This window comes from Aquarana catesbeiana, linkage group LG06 (genome assembly GCF_042186555.1).
Source record: "Aquarana catesbeiana isolate 2022-GZ linkage group LG06, ASM4218655v1, whole genome shotgun sequence".
In the NCBI taxonomy this organism is placed as follows: Eukaryota; Metazoa; Chordata; class Amphibia; order Anura; family Ranidae; genus Aquarana; species Aquarana catesbeiana.
In genome coordinates, this window is record NC_133329.1 from 234032668 (window position 1) to 234052967 (window position 20300).

A 20300-nucleotide genomic window follows, 5' to 3' on the forward strand; every position below is an offset into this window, starting at 1 on the left:
TGAGCGCTGGTGTTCTTTGTTTTCTACAAACAAGAGTCTAGTAGACATCCTGGGTATGATAACGTTTGAAACACTAACTCATAAATTATAATAAATAACTATAAATAATTATAAAAAAATCATAATATAATAATAATAAAATGAGTTTCCCCACTATTCACTATCACTCAATTCTGCAAGTGTTCTAATTCACTATCGCTGTTTTCTAGCTGGTCTCAAACCACTTGTGACGTAAAGGGACACTTTTTGGTTGCCATGTACAATCTCAAGTTTATTGTGTTTTCATTTGTAGCAAGCGGAGCTAGCAGCTTCTTTTCATGTTTTACAGACTTTCCTAATCTGCCTGGTTACAAAAAATTATTTATAGAGCTTCATAGCTCAAGCTAAAATTTACAAATAAAACTGAATGAATTAAAGCAACACCCCTTTCACTCTCAGTTTTGAATAGAGTGGGGAGGGGTTAGAATTTGTCATGTTTTGCTGCCATTTCTATTTCCTCTGGGGAAATCTTCCTTCACTTCAGTGCGAGCTGTAGGTAGGTCCCTATGACATCAGCACGCTGGACGCCGTGGCCATCTTTTTGGTTTGAAACAAGCGCTTGTACTACAATATACATGCGAGTTTACTACCATAATAAAAATCGTTTTTATTGAACATATTATACTATGGAGGCTTCTCTATTTTTATGAGGTTATGTCTGCCCGATGCCTGTTTGTGCTGACCATTTGGTGATTGTCTTGGACTCTCGGCATGTTGGATAGATCGGGTTATCTGCTGGTTATAGCTATGAGCCTGTGTGACCACTCTATAATCTGTGGGTCTTTGATATCTGGTAAGCGGTTTGGCTTATTACACCTGGGTGCCGAGTGCTATTTACCATCACTTCTGAAACTGGTGTCGGGCTTTTTCATCATAGTTTTTAAGTGCTGCATAATCAGACTTCTTATTGTTTTAGTTCAAGATCAAGTGGACGTTTTCTTTGCTGGCTGCTTTTAGTAATCATACATCATTGTGCATATTAGCTGTTTATTAACCTTTTCCAAGTGCAAGTACGTCTTATTTGTTTTCACTCCTGATTGGCAGAGTCAGCAGCGGGAGCCATTGGCTGTCAATAATAATAAGTGAGGAGGGAGCAGGGGGCGGAACTGAGCCACGCTGTGTGTGTCCCATAGACACACACAGGTGGCTCGGGAGTGAGCATGCATGGGTGCTCCCAGAGCAAATAGCTTACTCTGGGGGAACTCAGCAAGGGGAAGGGGCCAGAAAAGGCGGCAGGGGACTTAAGAGGAGGATCGGGCTGTTCTGTGCAAAACCATTGCACATAGCAGATAAACAGGATGTGTTTATTATTTGAAAGAAAAAACAGGCTTTAGAACCAGTTTAATGTTCACTCGACTGTAACTTTGTAGCAAGTCATAAAATGAGGACAGCACTAGAGGGCTAATCTGCGTGATTAAGAATCATATATTTTTAAATGATATTCTGTGACTTCTTCTGAATGATAATAAATACCTGCAAGTGTTACGCTTACATATTCAACATTCTGCATGTACACAAAGCTGAAGTTAGCGTTTTTTGGTTTGTGGTGCTCAGATAAAGTTATTTATTCATTTGTAGTATCCAAAGCAAACTCACCCATCCATCTAGGTCTTTATGCTTTATTTTGTTGAGAAATCACTTTGAAAAACACCCTCCTAGCATTTCTAGCCATGGCTATCTTGAGTAAGGGCAAATGATTCATGTTGCATTTACTTCCTGGAATCCATCACCCTTAGGTCAGGCAGGAGGGTGTGCTTAGCTGAGAATGCCCCTCCTCCAGATGAAAGAAAATGCCCATGAAGACAGAAGACTCTTGGAATGTAAATGTTTTAGGCAAGTGTAAAAAAATACTGTAAAGCAAGAATGCTTTCAAAAATATATATTTTAATTGTGTAATTTTTATCAATTTACAAAATGCAAAGTGAGGAAAATCAAAATCAATATTTGGTGTGACTACCCTTTGGCTTCAAACCAGCATTCTTACACTGTCAAGATTTTGTAGGATTAGAGTCAGGTGTATGAATAACCAATACCAAGCAGGTGCCAATGATTATCAGTTTTATGTAGGTTGAAACTTAAATCTGGGTGAGGCACAGCCAAACTCTGCTACTATGGTAAGGTTGTGGAAGACCGTTTCATGTCATGGGTCATACACCATGGCAAGACTGAGCACAGTAACAAGACAAGTTTTACTGCTACCGGGTGGCAGCTGTGTGCCAGATCACATATTTACACACACGCGCGATTCCGGCCTTCTGCCTGCAGGGGGCATGTGCAGGCTGCCTCTGCTGTGATAACTCACACTCTATGTCCTCCAGCACCTGCCGATTTTTGCCAATACACAGAGAACGGAGATATGACTATGTAAAGAGGGCATATCTCAGTTCTGATGGGGGCAGGGGATAGATTATGTGTTTCTGCAAAGCAGGGACTAGAATACATTACTTCCCCTAGTAAAAGCAGCACACAGTTAACACAAAAACACTGGTTGGCTAGGCACACAGTTAAAACCTTGATCTCCCTAGATATTAACTCCTTCCCAGCCAATCATTAGTACAGTGACCGTGCATATTTTTTTTTTTTAGCACTGATCACTGTATTAGTGTCACTGGTTCCAGGCAAAGTGTCAGAATTTCTGCTGCAATATCGCAGTCCCGCTATAAGTCGCTGATTACCATTACTAGAATAAAAAAAAATTTAAAATTCCATAACTATATACCATAGTTTATAGATGCAATAATGTTCAACCAATATACGCTTATTGGGATTTTTGGACCAAAAACATGTAGGAGAATACATATTGGCCTAAATTTATGAAGAAATTTGATTAAATTTTTTTATTGGATGTGTTTTATAGCAGAAAGTAAATATTGTTTTTTTTAATGGTCGGTCTTTTGTTTATAGCACAAATAATAAAAATCGCAGTGGTGATCAAATACCACCAAAAGAAAGCTATATTTGTGGGGAAAAAAAAAAAAAGACATAACATTTTATTCGAGTACAGCGTCGTACGCATTTTTCAGTGAAAATAATGCAGTGCTGTATCCCAAAAAATGGCCTGGTCATGAAGGGGGGTAAATCTTCTGGAGGTCAAGTGATTAAGAACCATCTTCAGTGTAAAGAACAAGGAGTCCTGGAAGTGCAGATTTAGCCCCCACAGGGCCCTAATCTCAATATCATTGAGACTGTCTGGGATTACATGAAGAAACAGAAGTATCTAAGACAGCCCACATCCACAAAAGATCTGTGGATAGGTCTCCCAGATGTTTGGAACAGCCTACCTGCTGGGTTCTTTCAAAAACTGTGTGCAAGTGTACTTAGAAGAATTGATGCCATTTTGAAAGCAAAGGGTGGTCACACCAAATATTGATTTAATTTGGATTTCTCTTACTTTCCATTTTATTAGAAGTGTTAATAGTTGATTTTTCTCAATTAACCATTTCTGAATACATTTTTCAAACCTGCCTAAAATGTACATTATTCTTTTGGCCTAGGTAAGAAACTAACTAAAGTAATGAAAAAAAAAAAAAAGAAAATGATTTAAAACAAGTAAAATATAATATACCTTCGTATCTGTTTACTAAGACTAGCAGCATAGGCAAAGAAAAGAAATATATCTGATTGTGGATACTTTAGGGGGTAGGTTTGATAGATGTGTCTTATTTCAGCACATGAAAATATTTAAATTACTGTATGCATATGACATAGGCGAGGACCAATCTTTTTTCTCAGTTTATTTAGATAAAATGTAGTTGACATTTACAAACTACAGTATGTTACTGTACAACTCCGAGAACACAGAAAGCTGGCTTGGATTTGATGTCACTATACAGGTTTTGTCTTTGCTCCCAACAGAGGCTCCGAACACACTATGCCTCTTTCAGCTTTCGCTCCTTTTTAGCTCTTGCAGCCATTAAAGAAAAGAAGATCTTTGGAGCCAGTGGCCTCAAGTATACAGCTAATGTAGGCACCAGTCCAGCTATCAGAACTTCTTTACTCCTTTCACCTACAGCACGCAACACAATCTGTGCAACCTCTTCTGGTGTTCTGCCTTCAGCTGTGGTTTTATCCATTACTATAAAAAGATGCAACATAGAGAAACACATTATTCGTTTAAATTTTTTATTACAATATTTTATTTGCACCATGCAATAGAAGACTGTGCAATAAGATTGTTCACAGTAAGCATCGATCTGTCAAGCGCAAATAAGAGCATGTTTATTGTGTGTTTTCATTTGTAGCAAGCAAGTGGAGCTATCGGCTTATTTTCCTGTTTTACAGATTTTCCTGATCTGCCTGGTTACAAAAAAATATTTATAGAGCTTTATATTTATAAAGCTCAAGGTAAAATTTACAGATATAAGTGAATGAATTAAAGCAACACCCCTTCCACTCAGTTTTGAATAGAGTGGAGAGGGGTTAGAATTTGTCATGTTTTACTGCCATTTCAGTTTCCTCTGGGGAAATCTTCCTTCACTTGCTGTGCGGTTTCTATAACAGAAAGCCATCCAATGAGAAAGAAACCATAATTAAAAAAATGCAGATAACCTTTACCAAGTTTTTATTGCTGACTTGTGCCTGCTGGGGAGATCACTTTCTTTTCTTGCGATGTTAGAAGACATAACAAGAAGTAAAACCCACTCTAACCCAAAAATACATTCTGGATAGAGTTGAGCTTTAAACACATCAACAAAATTTGAATGCATCATTTTCTTACAGCTAATTTAACAAACTTCATACATAAAAAGTTTGAGCACCCTGTCAGTCAGTATTTACTATTGCCCCTTTAAGCAGATACCTATGCCTCCAAACAATTTTCCAAGACCATAAACTGTGAACCCCACCCAACCCTAAAATACCATGGTAGATTGAGGTTTCAGAGCGTTCTCTCAGAATATCCAACTTTTTTTTTCATTTTCACTAAAACTGGCTCAATAACCTCCCGGATTTGTTGGTATTATGCAGGTAGAGGGAAAGATGGCTTGTAATACATTCTGTCGTTTGCTACTAAAACGATCCCAAAGTTTAACTGATACATCTTTACAGTTGGCAAGCTGCTTTTTTTTTTTTTAAAAAAAAAAAAAAAAAAAAAAAAAAAAGCTTATTTAGCAATTTTAGACAGATTTCAATAGTTTCATCAAATCACAGCATTTGGTTCCAGAATGCCTTATCCAATTTATTTATTTCAGGTACATATATAAGCGCCGTCAATTTACGCAGCGCTTTACATATACAGTGGGGACGGAAAGTATTCAGACCCCCTTAAATTTTTCACTCTTTGTTATATTGCAGCCATTTGCTAAAATCATTTAAATTCAGTTTTTTCCTCATTAATGTGTACACAGCAAAACAGAATGTTGACATTTTTACAGATTTATTAACCGCTTCAGCCCCGGAAGATTTTACCCCTTTCCTGACCAGAGCACTTTTTGCGATTCGGCACTGCATCGATTTAACTGACAATTGCGCGATTGTGCGACGTGGCTCTCAAACAAAATTGACGTCCTTTTTCCCCCACAAATAGAGCTTTCTTTGGGTGGTATTTGATCACCTCTGCAATTTTTATTTTTTGCGCTATAAACAAAATAAGAGCGACAATTTTGAAAATTATTTTTTAGCATTATTTTTAGCATTATTTTTTACATTTTGCTATAATAAATATCCCCCATAAATATATAAAAAAAAACTTTTTTTCCCCCTCAGTTTAGGCCGATACGTATTCTTCTACATATTTTTGGTAAAAAAAAAAAAAAAAAAATTGCAATAAGCGCTTATTGATTGGTTTGCGCAAAAGTTATAGCGTTTACAATATAGGGGATAGTTTTATGGCATTTTTATTAATAATTTTTATTTTTTTACTAGTAATGGCGTCGATCAGCGATTTTTCTTGTGACTGCGACATTATGGCGGACATGTCGGACATTTTTGACACATTTTTGGGACCATTGTCATTTATACAGCGATCAGTGCTATAAAAATGCACTGATTCCTGTGTAAATGATACTGGCAGTGAAGGGGTTAACCACTAGGGGGCGGGGGGGGTTAAGTCAGTACTTGGGAGTGATTACTAACTGTAGGACGGATGGGCTAGCTGTGACACTACACTGATCTCTGCTCCCGATGACAGGGAGCAGAAATCAGTGAGACATTCACTAGGCAGAACGTGAGGCGATCGCGGGTATCCCCGCGGCGATCGAGTCCGCGCGACCCGACTCCCGGCTGGCGCGCCGCCAGAGCGAGCACGCAATGGCACGGCAGGGAATTTAAATGGACGTACCTCTAAGCCCATTTGCCCAGCTGTGCCATTCTGCCGACGTACATCAGCGTGCGCCGGTCGGGAAGGGGTTAAAAAAGAAAAACTGAAATATCACATAGTCCTAAGTATTCAGACCCTTTGCTCAGTATTTAGTAGAAGCACCCTTTTGATCTAATACAGCCATGAGTCTTTTTGGGAAAGATGCAACAAGTTTTCCACACCTGGATTTGGGGATCCTCTGCCATTCCTCCTTGCAGATCCTTTCCAGTTCTGTCAGGTTTGATGGTAAACATTGGTGGACAGCCATTTTTAGGTCTCTCCAGAGATGCTCAATTGGGTTTAAGTCAGGGCTCTGGCTGGGCCATTCAAGAACAGTCACAAAGTTGTTGTGAAGCCACTTCTTCATTATTTTAGCTGTGTGCTAAGGGTCATTGTCTTGTTGGAAGGTAAACCTTCGGCCCAGTCTGAGGTCCTGAGCACTCTGGAGAAGGTTTTCGTCCAGGATATCCCTGTACTTGGCCGCATTCATCTTTCCCTCAATTGCAACCAGTCGTCCTGTCCCTGTAGCTGAAAAACACCCCCACAGCATGATGCTGCCACCACCATGCTTCACTGTTGGGACTGTAGTGGACAGGTGATGAGCAGTGCCTGTTTTTTTCCCCACACATACCGCTTAGAATTAAGGCCAAAAAGTTATATCTTGGTCTCATCAGACAAAAGAATCTTATTTCTCACCATCTTGGAGTCCTTCAGGTGTTTAGCAAACTCCATGTGGGCTTTCATGTGTCTTGCATTTCTCCCATCTGCCGACTGCATCTCTGGAGCTGGGTTCTTCTTTACCTCTCTCACCAAGACTCTTCTTCCCCGATAGCTCAGTTTGGCCTGACGACCAGCTCTTAGAAACCTCAAGGGCAGCAGAAATGTTTTTGTAACCTTGGCCAGATCTATGCCTTGCCACAATTCTGTCTCTGAGCTCTTCAGGCAGTTCCTTTGACCTCATGATTCTCATTTGCTCTGACATGCACTGTGAGCTGTAAGGTCTTATAAAGACAGGTGTGTGGCTTTCCTAATCAAGTCCAATCCAATCAGTATAATCAAACACAGCTGGACTCAAATGAAGGTGTAGAACCATCTCAAGGATGATCAGAAGAAATAGACAGCACCTGAGTTAAATATATGAGTGTCACAGCAAAGGGTCTGAATACTTAGGACCATGATATTTCAGTTTATCTTTTTTAATAAATCTGCAAAAATGTCAACAATTCTGTGTTTTTCTGTCAATATGGGGTGCTGTGTGTACATTAATGAGGAAAAAAAATGAACTTAAATGATTTTAGCAAATGGCTGCAAAATAACAGAGTGAAAAATTTAAGGGGGTCTGAATACTTTCCGTCCCCACTGTACATTGTACATTCACATCAGTCCCTACCCTCAAGGAGCTTACACTCTAAGGTCCCAAACTCACATTCATACATACTAGGGACAATTTAGACAGGATACAATTAACCTACCAGCATGTCTTTGTAGTTAATTTCTATTTTTGTACGCTAGATACACTGCCATTTTTAAGATTCCAAGTAAAGCCGCCTTCTTAGAACTTTTTCATGCAAATGATGTTTGCGTAAGCAATTCTGCAAATTACTCTGTGCGCGGTGAGGGTTGGAGGGGCTCCATTCACACTTGTATGACTCCAAAGTTGCAAGCCTTTGGAGTGCAACTTTGACACAACTTTAGATGGGTATGACTTGGATGCGACTTTGGCTTTGACCACTGATAATGGACAACTGTTGCACCTGAATGTTCTACATGTGACAGTTGTGCAACTTCCATGTGACTTAACCACTTGCCGACCGGCTCACGCCAATATATGTCGGCAGAATGGCACGGACAGGCATATTAACATACCTGTACGTCGCCTTTCAGATGCGGCATTGTGGGCGCGCGCCCGCCGCGAGCATGTGAGTGTGATTGTGGGACATAGAGTCCGCGGGGATGCCCGCGATCGTCTCACGGAGAGGAAGAACGGGGAAATGCTGATGTAAACAAGCATTTCCCCATTCTTTCTAATGACAGGACACTGATCACAGCTCCCTGTGATCAGGAGCGGTGATCAGTGTCGTGACACACGTAGCCCATCCCCCCTACAGTTAGAATTACTCCCTAGGACACACTTAACCCCTGCAGTGCCCCCTCCTGGTTAACCCCCTCACTGACAGTCACATTTATAGAGTAATCAATGCATTTTTATAGCACTCATTGCTGTATAAATGTGAATCGCAGTCACGATAAAAATCGCTGATCGTGCCAAATAAAAATTATTAATAAAAATGCCATAAAACTACCCCCTATTTTGTAGACGCTATAACTTTTTCACAAACCAATCAATAAATGCTTATTGCTATTTTTTTTTTACCAAAAATATGTAGAAGAATGCGTATTGGCCTAAACTGAGGAAAATTTTTTTTTATATATTTTTTGGGGATATTTATTATAGCAAAAAGTAAAAAATATTGCTTTTTTTTCAAAATTGTCGCTGTTTTTTTGTTTATAGCGCAAAAAATAAAAACCACAGGAGGTGATCAAATACCACCAAAAGAAAGCTCTATTTGTGGGGAAAAAAGGACTTCAATTTTGTTTGTGAGCCACGTCGCATGACCGTGCAATTGTCAGTTAAAGCGACGCAGTGCCAAATCGCAAAAAGTGCTCTTGTCTTTGGCCAGCAAAATGGTTTGGGGCTGAAGTGGTTAGGGTTTAACATTGAAGTCTATGGCCCTCAAGTCGCATGAAAGTCGGACCAAAGTAGTGCATGAACTACTTTGAAGTCGCTTAGATATGAACGGTACTCATTGGAAAATATGGGGTGCGACTTGTCATGCGACTTAGACAAGTCGCACAAGTGTGAATGGAGGCTTATACTTTTTCTCGACCAAATCAATGTTTTTTTGTTTTTTTTTTATCTGTTGAAGCCTGTATCCATAAAAATTCTTGTGAGTATATTGGTATTTTTACTTAAAGTTAGATAAACGTTACCACACTATGGAAGTCTTTTTTTTTGACATTTACATGCTTGTGCTGGGAGCCAGGTTATTGAAGAAGAAGAGTGCTGCACTTGAAGGAAAGTGACCACCACCTGGGTTGAATACATTTAAAGCTGTTAGTCTATTCTTGTGTAAAGATAGGCACACACTTCCGGTAAGTGCATTTTCTAAAGATTGGTGGAGAGTGCTTGGAGTCAAGATTTTTTGATTATACACCATTATGCCCCGTACACACGGTCGGACTTTGTTCGGACATTCCGACAACAAAATCCTAGGATTTTTTCCGACGGATGTTGGCTCAAACTTGTCTTGCATACACACGGTCACACAAAGTTGTCGGAAAATCCGATTGTTCTAAACGCGGTGACGTAAAACACGTACGTCGGGACTATAAACGGGGCAGTGGCCAATAGCTTTCATCTCTATTTATTCTGAGCATGCGTGGCACTTTGTCCGTCGGATTTGTGTACACACGATCGGAATTTCCGACAACGGACTTTGTTGTCGGAAAATTTTATCTCCTGCTCTCCAACTTTGTGTGTCGGAAAATCCCATGGAAAATGTCCGATGGAGCCCACACATGGTCGGAATTTCCGACAACACGTTCCGATCGGACATTTTCCATAGGAAAATCCGACCGTGTGTACGGGGCATTAGACTTTGAAGAATTCCAATCATTTAGAAAAAAAAAATAACAGTGCATGTGCCATTAAATCGAGACTTGTGCAGAGAAAATATACATAAATCTTGTGCACAGGACTTTGGATTCATTGAATTTTTAAGTACACATTTTGGGGGGTAGCAAGGGTGCTTCATTTGTTTAGCACTGTAATATGTCATGTATGTTGTTTGTAAGGGGTGTTTTATTTATTTATAGCTGCTGACTGAATTATTTGGCTTTTCAAATTTGATTTTGTGGGGGGGTTTTGTGTCATAGCGAGGAAGGGTTTACACATCTTATAAATAACAGACTCACTCAAAAGGTACCCAGCGAAATTTTGCAAAATCTGGGTTGTATGGATGGCCTCCTCTCTAAAGCTAGAGATGCCCAAAACGGGTTTTGTATGCTTTGTCTAATGGTTATATAAATGTAAAACTATTATATAAATCAAGTAAAAAAAAAAAAAAAACAAGAAAAGAAAATGTAACCCCTTAACTTGACTTTACTAGTTCAATGAATCATACCAAGGCTCACAAAACGTATGAAATGCCACTATTTTTGCCTGGGATAACAGCTCAAACACTAATTTAGTCCTGGAAGCTTCCAAAAAAAAAAAAAAAAAAAAAAAAAAAAAAAAAACAACACTACTTTGTGCATTACCCAGAAGGATAATTCTCAGGATTCTCAGAGAGCAGGATACTTTTTCATATAATTACATGGTGCAGCAGGCACATATCAGGACTATGGCGTGCTGGGTTTACATATTCTTTAACTTAAAGTGGACGTAAACCTAAACATTGTTTTTTTTAATGAAGACTTCTACCTGGTACAGTAGAGGATGTCAAGTCATCTGTGCCCAGTCTTGCCACAAAGTTAATGCAGCTCTGTGCAATCCTCCTTTATTAAGATAAAAACTACAGTTTGTGTTGCCTTATCCCCCCACTGCTGTGACTGACATCTGATTTCTTAGGGAGGGAGAGGGAGAGAGGGAGAATTTCAGCTTCACATCTCTCCTTTCTTCTGCAGCTCTCCCAGGATTGGCTGCTCCACACCTCATCATGATTGGGCATGCTGAAGTCATGCAGTGCCTTTCCTGAGTTTTGACTGGATGTTACTCAAACCTCTGGAATAGGAGAGTGTAGAGGTGGGTGGGGAGTTTTGTGACATCAAGACTCTGCCCACTAAGCTCCGGCATTGAGACCCACCCACCGATTCCAGAATTTTGCAGGGCTCCTACTGCTGTAGAGGGTGACATTTTGATGTGCCATTAGTTTATACTGGGTGAGTGGTGGGTTGACATGCACTTTAAAAGTGCATGTAAACCCCAACTATAAACGTATTTGTTCAGCAAGCACTCAGACCTGCTACTAAGGGGCCAAATGCTGGTCCAGGCCCATCTGTAAAAATAAAATATCTTTAAATTCCCTGTAAATTCTGTATCCTGAAGTAAAGTAGACCTGTGCAAAATGAAAAAATGTGTTTCGTTTCAATTCGTTCAACTAATTTAATTCAGTTGGATATGTTAAATTCGTTTAAATCGTTATTGAAATTTATTTTGTTTATTCTTATTTCTGAATTCGACCACATTCTAAAACATTTCAACCGCATTTGAAAATATTTCAAATAATATGTGTGTGACAGATGTTTTGGTGTGCGCTAGTACACACTGAGATAGATGTTGACGGGACACTAGTCATACAGATGTTTTCATACACTTGAACATGCCTGCTGTGACAGCTGCTTGGTTGCACTGGAAAGCTCTGACAGTTGATTACTACTAGATGTTTTTGGGCACAGATAAACTGATAAAGGTTGATGGGGCACTAGTAGTACACCTGACCTAGAGAACATTTTTAGAAAGGAAGAATGACCATATTTTTTTTTTTTTCATCAGCAGGAATCTGGTGTACATTTCGATTTCAAATTCGAATTGATTGGAATTAGTAACAATTAGAATATTAGATTGTTATTTCTGTCAGCTCAGGTAGCCCTTGTAAAATGCACATATATGTATATAATTTAAGCACCTGAATACTGGACAATTCTTTCCTGCCTGGGCCATTTTTCAGCTTTCACATCCGATGTTGCTGGGACACTAGTATTTCAGAAGTTTTGGGCAATGGTACACTGTATGTTGCACCTTGAGGGGGTTACCAGCGTTGCTCAGAGTACAAGGCTTCAAATACTCTCAAACCTGGCTGCTGGGTAGCAGCAGTAGGGTCAGTCACTGGACAGTGCCTTAAAAAAGTATTCATACCCTTGAAATTTTCCACATTTTGTCATGTTACAACCAAAAACCTAAATGTATTTTATTGGGATTTTATGTGATAGATCAACACAAAGTGGCACATAATTGTGAAGTGGAAAGAAAATGATAAATGGTTTTCAAAATTTTTTACAAATAAAGTGTGGGGTGCATTTGTATTCAGCCCTCATGAGTCAATACTTTGTAGAACTACCTTTCGCTGCAATTACAGCTGCAAGTTTTTTTGGGTATGTCTCTACCAGCTTTGCACATCTAGGAGAGTTAAATTTTTGCCCATTCTTCTTTGTAAAATAGCTCAAGCTCTGTCAGATTGGATAGAGTGTGTCTGTGAAGAGCAATTTTTTGAGTCTTGCCACAGATTCTAAATTGGATCTAGGTCTGGACCATTTTAACACATGAATATGCTTTGATCTAAACCATTCCATTGTAGCTCTGGCTTTGTGTTTAGGATCCTTGTCCTGCTGGAAGGTGAACCTCTGCCCCAGTCTCAAGTCTTTTGCAGACTTCAATAGGTTTTCTTCTAAGCTTGCCCTGTATATTTGGCTCCATCCATCTTCCCATCAACTCTGACTAGCTTCCCTGTCCCTGCTGAAGCAAAGCATCCCCACAACATGACGCTGCTACTACCATGTTTCACGGTGGGGATGGTGTATTCAGGGTGATGTGCAGTGTTCATTTTTGGCCACACAGAGTTTTGCTTTTATCCCAAAAAGTTCAATTTTGGCCTCATCTGACCAGCGCACCTTCTTCCTCATATTTGTTGTGCTCCCCACATGGCTTCTGGCAAACTGTAAACTGAATTTCTTATGGCTTTCTTCTTGTCACTATTTCATAAAGGCCAGATTTGTGGAGTGCACAACTAATAGTTGTCCTGTGGACAGATTCTCCGACCCGAGCTGTGGATCTCTGCAGCTCCTCCAGAGTTACCATGGGCCTCTTGGCTGCTTCTCCGATTATTGCTCTCCTTGTCCAGCCTGTCAGTTTAGGTGGACAGCCATGTCTTGGTAGGTTTGCAGCTGTGCCATACTCTTTGCATTTTCGGCTGATGGATTGAACAGTGCTCCATGAGATGTTCAAAGATTGGGACTTTTTTTTTTTATAACCTAACCCTGCTTTAGCCTAGGTTCACACTGCAGGTTAGAAATTGTGCGAGTTCAGCTGAACTCGTACAATTTCAAACCGGCAATGCAGTCCAACTTGGGGGGGCCATTTGACAGACATCTGTGTGGGTTCATGCACAAATGTCTATTCAAATCGCCCCCGAAGTCGCCAAAAGTAGTACAGGAACTACTTTTGGGAATCGGTGCAGCGCCGCAAAGTCAGCGTCACACCAAGTTGGACGGTGCCATTGCCGGCAATAGCCGCCAATGTGAACGTGGCGTTAAAGGAGAAGTATAGCCAAAGCTTGCTTGGCTGTACTTCTCCTATGGATCACAGTAGTGCAGTTCGATTTGCACTCCTGTGACCTGTTTCAGCAGAGAGCCGGCTGAAGACCTGAAGCTCTGAAAACCAAGCGATTGGCAGTGTTCGATCACTCGGTTCTCAGTGTAGAGGCGCCAGGGGACAGATGCTGCATCGATCTACGGAAGTATGAATGTGCCAAAAAAAAAAAAAATGGATTCCTTTACTTCTCTTTTAAATTTCTCCACAACTTTATCCCTGACCTGTCTGGTGTGTTCCTTGGTCTTCATGATGCTGTTTGTTCACTAAGGTTCTCTAACAAACATCTGAGGGCTTCACAGAACAGCTGTATTTATACTGAGATTAAATTACACACAGGTGGACTCTATTTACTAATTAGGTGACTTCTGAAGGAAATTGGTTCCACTAGATTTAGGGGTATCGGAGAAAAGGGGGCTGAATACAAATGCATGCCACACATTTCAGATATTTATTTGTAAAAAAATGTTGGAAACCATTTATTTCCTTCCACTTCTCAATTATGTGCCACTTTTTGTTGGTCTATCACATAAAATCCCAATGAAATACATTTACGTTTTCTGTTGTAACATGACAATTTGTGGAAAATGTCAAGGGGTATGAATACTTTTTCAAGGCACTGTAGGTGGACAGTAGGAACGAACCGAGGAGAGTTCCATGTGTCTCTTGTGATCGGAAGCAGGAAGGTGCTTCTTCAAAACTGAATGTAAAGAGCGAAAGCACAGTGTGCGTATGCAATACTCCATCCAGTGGATGACATCAAGGCACCATCCTTCACCCTGGGTTCATACTAGTTCATACTCCATAAAGGTACAGTCACTTCAACACACCCACTTTACCTATGCCATGCCCGTTACCCATGATTGATTTATACAGTAGCTAAATTTGATCATCGTTATAACCACATAGTGCAGGTGCACTGACCCAAAGCACCTGTACTATGTGATTATCATGATGATAATGATGATCGTAGAAGGAGGACAGTGAAATGAATCCTTAAGCCACATTTATGGCCCATTTACACATGGCGCCACAGATACAGTTAGGTCCATATATATATTTACCAAAACACTCAAGCTACAGTTATATTATGGATATGGGCTGAAAGTGCACACTCTCAGGCTTAATTTTAAGGGATGTACATCAAAAATCAGAGGAAGGGTTTAGGAATTACAGCTCTTAAGAATAGCCATACCCCCTTTTTCAAGGAACCAAAAGTAATTGGACAATAAATCAAAAGCGGTTTCATGGCCAGGTGTGGGCTACTCCTTTGTTATTTCTTCATCAATTAAGCAGGTAAAAAGGTCTGGAGTTGATTCTAAGGGTGGTATTTTAATTTGGAATCTATTGCTGTGAACCTACATCATGCGTTCAAAAGGAGCTGTCCATAGAAGTGAAACAGGCCATTGTAAGACATCAAAAACGAAACAAATCCACCAGAGAGATAGCAGCAACATTAGGAGTGGCCAAATCAACAAATTTGGTACATGCTGAGGAAAGAAGAACGCACTAGTGAGCTCAGCAACATAAGTCCTGGACATCCAGGAAGACAACAGTGGTGGATGATCGCAGGATCTTCTCTACAGTAAAGAAAAACCTATTCACAACATCCAGACAAGTGAAGGACACTCTCCAGGAGGTGAGTGCATCATTGACAAAGTCTACAATCAAGAGAAACCTTCACGAGGGCAAATACAGAGGGTTCACCACAAAGGTGGAAACCATTCAAAGGCCTGAAGAATAGAAAAAAAAACAGTTCTGGAAAAGCATTCTTTGGACGGATGAAACTAAGATTAATTTGTACCAGAATGACGGGAAGAAAAAAAAAAGTGTGGAGAAGGCTTGAAACAGCTCATGATCCAATGCCATCTGTAAAACATGGTGGAGGCAGTGTGATGGCATGGGTTCCAGTGGCACTGGGTCATTGGCGTTTATTGATCATGTGACGGAAGTCGGATGAATTCTGCAGTATTTAGAGATATACCGTCAGCCCAGATTCAGACAAATGCAGCAAAGTTGATTAGACAGCGCTTCACAGTACAGATGGACAATGATCTAAAACACACTGCAAAAGCAACCCAGGAGCTTTTGAAGGAAAAGAAGTGGAATATTCTGCAATGGCCGTGTCAATCACCTGATCTCAACTCAATTGAGCATGCATTTCACTTGCTGAAGGAAAAACTAAAGGAAGAAAGACCCACAAAGAACTTAAGACAGCTGCAGTTAGAGCCTGTCAAAGCATCAGAAAGAAGGAAACCCAGTCTTTGGTCCATGGGTTCCAGACTTCAGGCAGTTATTGCCAGTAAGAGATTCACAATATTAAAAATGAACATTATTATATTAATTTGTCCAATTACATTTGAGCCCCTGAAAATGGGGGGGGGGGGGGGGGGCACTGTGTATAAAAATGGTTGCAGTTCCTAAAACGTGTACTTAATATTTATGTTCAACCCCTTGAATGCTGAAAATCTGCACTTCAAATTAATTTGGATTGCTTTGTGTTAAATTTTATTTTGGTGGCTACAGAGTCAAAAGTATGAAAATTGTGTCCGTGTCCAAATATATATGGACCCAACTGTATGTGTGCCTTGTGCAGGGCCTTTTTTTTTTTTTTTTTTTAATAATGAATTTTTATTGATTTTTTCCACAAAAGGAGATAGGGTATCAGACAAGGGACATCATATAAAATCCTTAAAGGAGAAGAATGGGATGGGTTAAATAACTAGTACATATTACATTAATCATATATCAGCTAATCTTTTTTTCTCTACCTCTTTTAGTTTTTACAGAATGTGCACATGAACTTTCCTTCAGCTGGCAAAAACGGTCCATTTTCCGTTTGAAAAGTTCTCAGGGGTTGTACACAACTTCAGCAACACACCCCCTGCCTCTGTCCCCCCTCCCCTGAGAGACATGGCTGTGCTGTGAACCAGCACGTTGGTCACATGGCTCTGTTTCCATAGTAATAGGACCTCATACAGGAAACAGAAGCTGACTGCTTGGCCAGATGATAAACAATGTGCCTCTAATCTACTGCTGAGAATATGAGATAAAAGTTTAATGGGCTTGTCAGGATCTTGAGGACTCCCTCCTTCCTTCTGTGGTCACTGGTTGCTCTGCTCCTCTAATCCTGTCACTTCACACACACACAGGCACTCAGCGCTCTTCCTCCCCACATACACAGAAACAGCTTAGATCTGCTCACTGTTTACACAGACAAAACCTTGATATGCACACTGTATATACAAATAGCCTGCATGAGTGTGGAGACTGTATAACTGACTGGTATGCTTGCTGCAGCTCCCACATCATAAAATCAGAGAATACCAGTCAGTTATACAGTCTCCACACACATGCAGTTTATTTGTATATACAGTGTGCATATCAAGGCTTTGTCTTAATTGCTGACCTCTGCCCTCTGGACCTCTGCACTGCTGACCTCTGCCCTCTCCTCTACTGCCCTCTGGACTGTTGATCTCTGTCCTGTTCCCTAATGACCTCTGTTCTCTTCACTGCTGAACTCCGTCCTCTGCCCTGCTGACCCTTGTCCTCTGCACTACTGACCTCTGTCGTACTGAATCCAGCACACTGTCATACTGACCTCCCATCCTCTGCCCTGCTGACCCCCTGCCCTATAAATAAATGGCCTCTGTACAGTCCTCTACAAACTGCTGACCCTATCATCTGCCCTGCTGACCTCCCAACCAACCAACCATGTTACCCTGACATTTTTTACTGCATGCCAACAGCAGACAGAAAGTGTTCAAAAATATATTATATTAAAATAATAATTTAAAAAAGCACCCCTGTACACATTATAATGCACGTGTACCCCCCTCTAATGCACATGTGCAGCCTAGGGCACACACGTGCATGTAAACAAATTCTGCTACACATGGTTGGGTATGTATGAAACTTAAGAACTTCACACAAACAAGAATTATACATACATTCCTTGCAGACATACTGCATTCTGATCCATGCATTGTCCTTGTATGGACGTACACTCCGATTGTAGATCTGTGCAGGTCAGTAAAGCTGGCCACCTGTCATTGATTTGAACAGGCTGCCTGCACATGGCTGCAGTAAACACCTGTAAATCCCATGTGGGTGAAGACAGCCCTTCACATGGGTGTACTTAAGCTTACACTAGTGTAAGCCCTGGTTCACATTAATGTGATTTGACATGTCAAATCACATGCCAAAATCGGCAGCAATGGCAGCGTGCGAATCTGTGCGATGCACATTTGCAGCACCACACCGATTCCCAAAAGTAGATTCTGTACTACTTTTGGCAAGTTCAGGGTGCGATTTCCTTTGACATCTGTTCATAAGCCCATACAGAGGTCTCTGAAATCGCCCCCGAAGTGATGTGGGAATTAATTTGTGCGAGGTCAGTGTGGGCAGTCAGTGTGTCCTGAAGAAGTTGGGGTTTCCCCTGTGAAACACGTTGACATCACTCCCTCTCCTCTGAACGTCTGACACTCCATGCACCTTCCTACCATCTCCGACGTGGTTATGGAGTTTCTCCCCATTCAGCCTGGGTGACGGGACTCCTGATACGGCATATGCAGTGACAAGCTCAATAGGAATGGTAGGAAAATGAGGTGATCCCTCGTTCAGCTGTACTGGTATCCAGTCCAATGGACGCTATTGTTGCCTTCATCCCTGTGTATTACCGAGCATGGCAGATTATGGTAACATCTATCATCTGCAGAGCATCTACCCTTTTAGCTGGGTAAAGTACACTATAACATTTGTATACCTATTGCCGATTGTGCTCTATTTGCTGAAATTATCTTGACTTTATGCTTGATTGTCATAATGTCAGTTTTTCTATTTGCTTTCCGGATCTCTGCAAAGATCAGTGTTTATGATGTGGAACTTTACTATCTTACATTCCTTACCTTTCCTGCCGTATGTCCCGAATAACCATAGACTGGAGATTCTGACCCTTTGATTTTTGGTTTTCGGATCCTTTTGATTGAATTTTTTGGTCTTGATATGTGCAAGCTCCTGCCCCTCCACAATACTCTCCTCTAAGGACTGCCTGGCCCTATGGTGTTTGCTGCCACATTGCACATATATTTTATAGTGCTTTTAATGGCTTATACTATGCAGGCTTATGCGTGCAGTGAAGACGTTCCCTTATTTGTTTGTCTGTATTTGTTTGTCTATCCACAACGTTGTCATTAGATGGTGAATGGTGGAGGGTGTAATGATTTTATGCTTCTGTGTATTTGGATATTTTTATCAAACATTTAATACATTTTTCCAATTTTTTTGATATATTATTTGCATTTATTCAGATACTATATCTCTGTGGCTCTGTATGTGGCATATTTTTCTATGCTTATCTTTCCTTGGTATAGATTTGTGTTTTCCGCAATCAGTGTGAACCTAGGCTAAAGGTCAGTTTTTACCTGCAGGGAATGAGCAGGTTTTCTATGCAGGCAGGCGGTCCCTTTGATGTCTACTGTAATGCAGAAGCTGCACAAATACAGCTGCTACTTCCAATATGACACCCGTGCAGCTGCAAGTGTGGGCCCCAGAATGCAGATAAAGCAGACCCTGAACACAGACCTGCACCTACTGGGTGTCAAATTGGGAGCACTGCTGTGTCCGTGCAGCTCCTGTATACCAATAGAATTAAAGGGTCTAAGTCGGCAATCAGCGACTTATAGCGGAACGTTGATAGTATGGCAGGCAGTCTGACACTAACTGAAATTTTGTGGGAACCAGTGACACTAATACAGTGATCAATGGTAATACTATACACTGTGACTGTACTACTGACACTGGCTGAGAACTGACATCACCAGTGACATCAATACCGAGATCAGTGATAATACGATACTCTGTCACTGTACTAATGACACTGGCTGGGAACTGACACTGACATCACCAGTGACACCAATACAGAGATCAGTGATAATACTATACACTGTCATTGCACTAATGACACCGGCTGGGAACTGACACTGACATAACCAATACAGAGATCAGTGATAATACTATACACTGTCATTGCACTAATGACACCGGCTGGGAACTGACACTGACATAACCAATACAGAGATCAGTGATACTACTATACACTGACACTGTACTAATGACACTGGCTGGGAAAGGTTAACATCTAGGGCGATCAAAGGGTTAAATGTGTGCCTAACAGTGCTTTGGTGCATTCACCGTGGGGTGTTTTAAAGAATAAGTTCAACTTTTACCCAAAATAAATAAATGCACATTGTTTGCAGGTAAAAACATGGGCATTTATTCTTTTTTGTTGGAGGAGCCTGTAAAGCATTCCCCCAGTGCTTAGCAGATCACTGATTCCATGCAGGACTCCTGCATACCTGTCACTGTATTGGCATCCAAGGAAACCAATACATTCTAAAAGGAAGCATCAATGAACTATCACGGCAATCCACAGCGCTGTGGTAGTTCATGGAGAACAACAAGCCGACAGCTGCTAAGTCTGTCGGGCCTTGTAGTGTTCCATTCACAGAGTACCGTGAATGAGTGATGCGGCCGGGCAGGAGTTTTTTGACAGCTAGCAGGGAGGAGACGATACCATGCTAGCTGTCAGAATGGGGGGGA

The 20300-nt window shown here is 40.8% G+C and overlaps 1 protein-coding gene and 1 long non-coding RNA gene across 4 annotated transcripts in view; one reads left to right on the plus strand and one right to left on the minus strand.

Moving 5' to 3' along the window:
- Positions 1-20300, plus strand: part of LOC141146646 (uncharacterized) — a 54532-nt gene that overhangs the window by 32840 nt on the left and 1392 nt on the right. The window lies entirely within an intron of this gene.
- The window catches only part of DHRS7B (dehydrogenase/reductase 7B), a 197754-nt gene continuing 181212 nt past the window's right edge, over positions 3759-20300 (minus strand). For all 3 annotated transcript variants that reach the window (XM_073633061.1, XM_073633059.1, XM_073633060.1), the window contains one exon: positions 3759-4114. In XM_073633061.1, the coding sequence (XP_073489162.1) occupies positions 3909-4114 (206 nt within the window). In that variant the 3' untranslated portion in view covers positions 3759-3908. The remainder of the gene's footprint in view (positions 4115-20300) is intronic.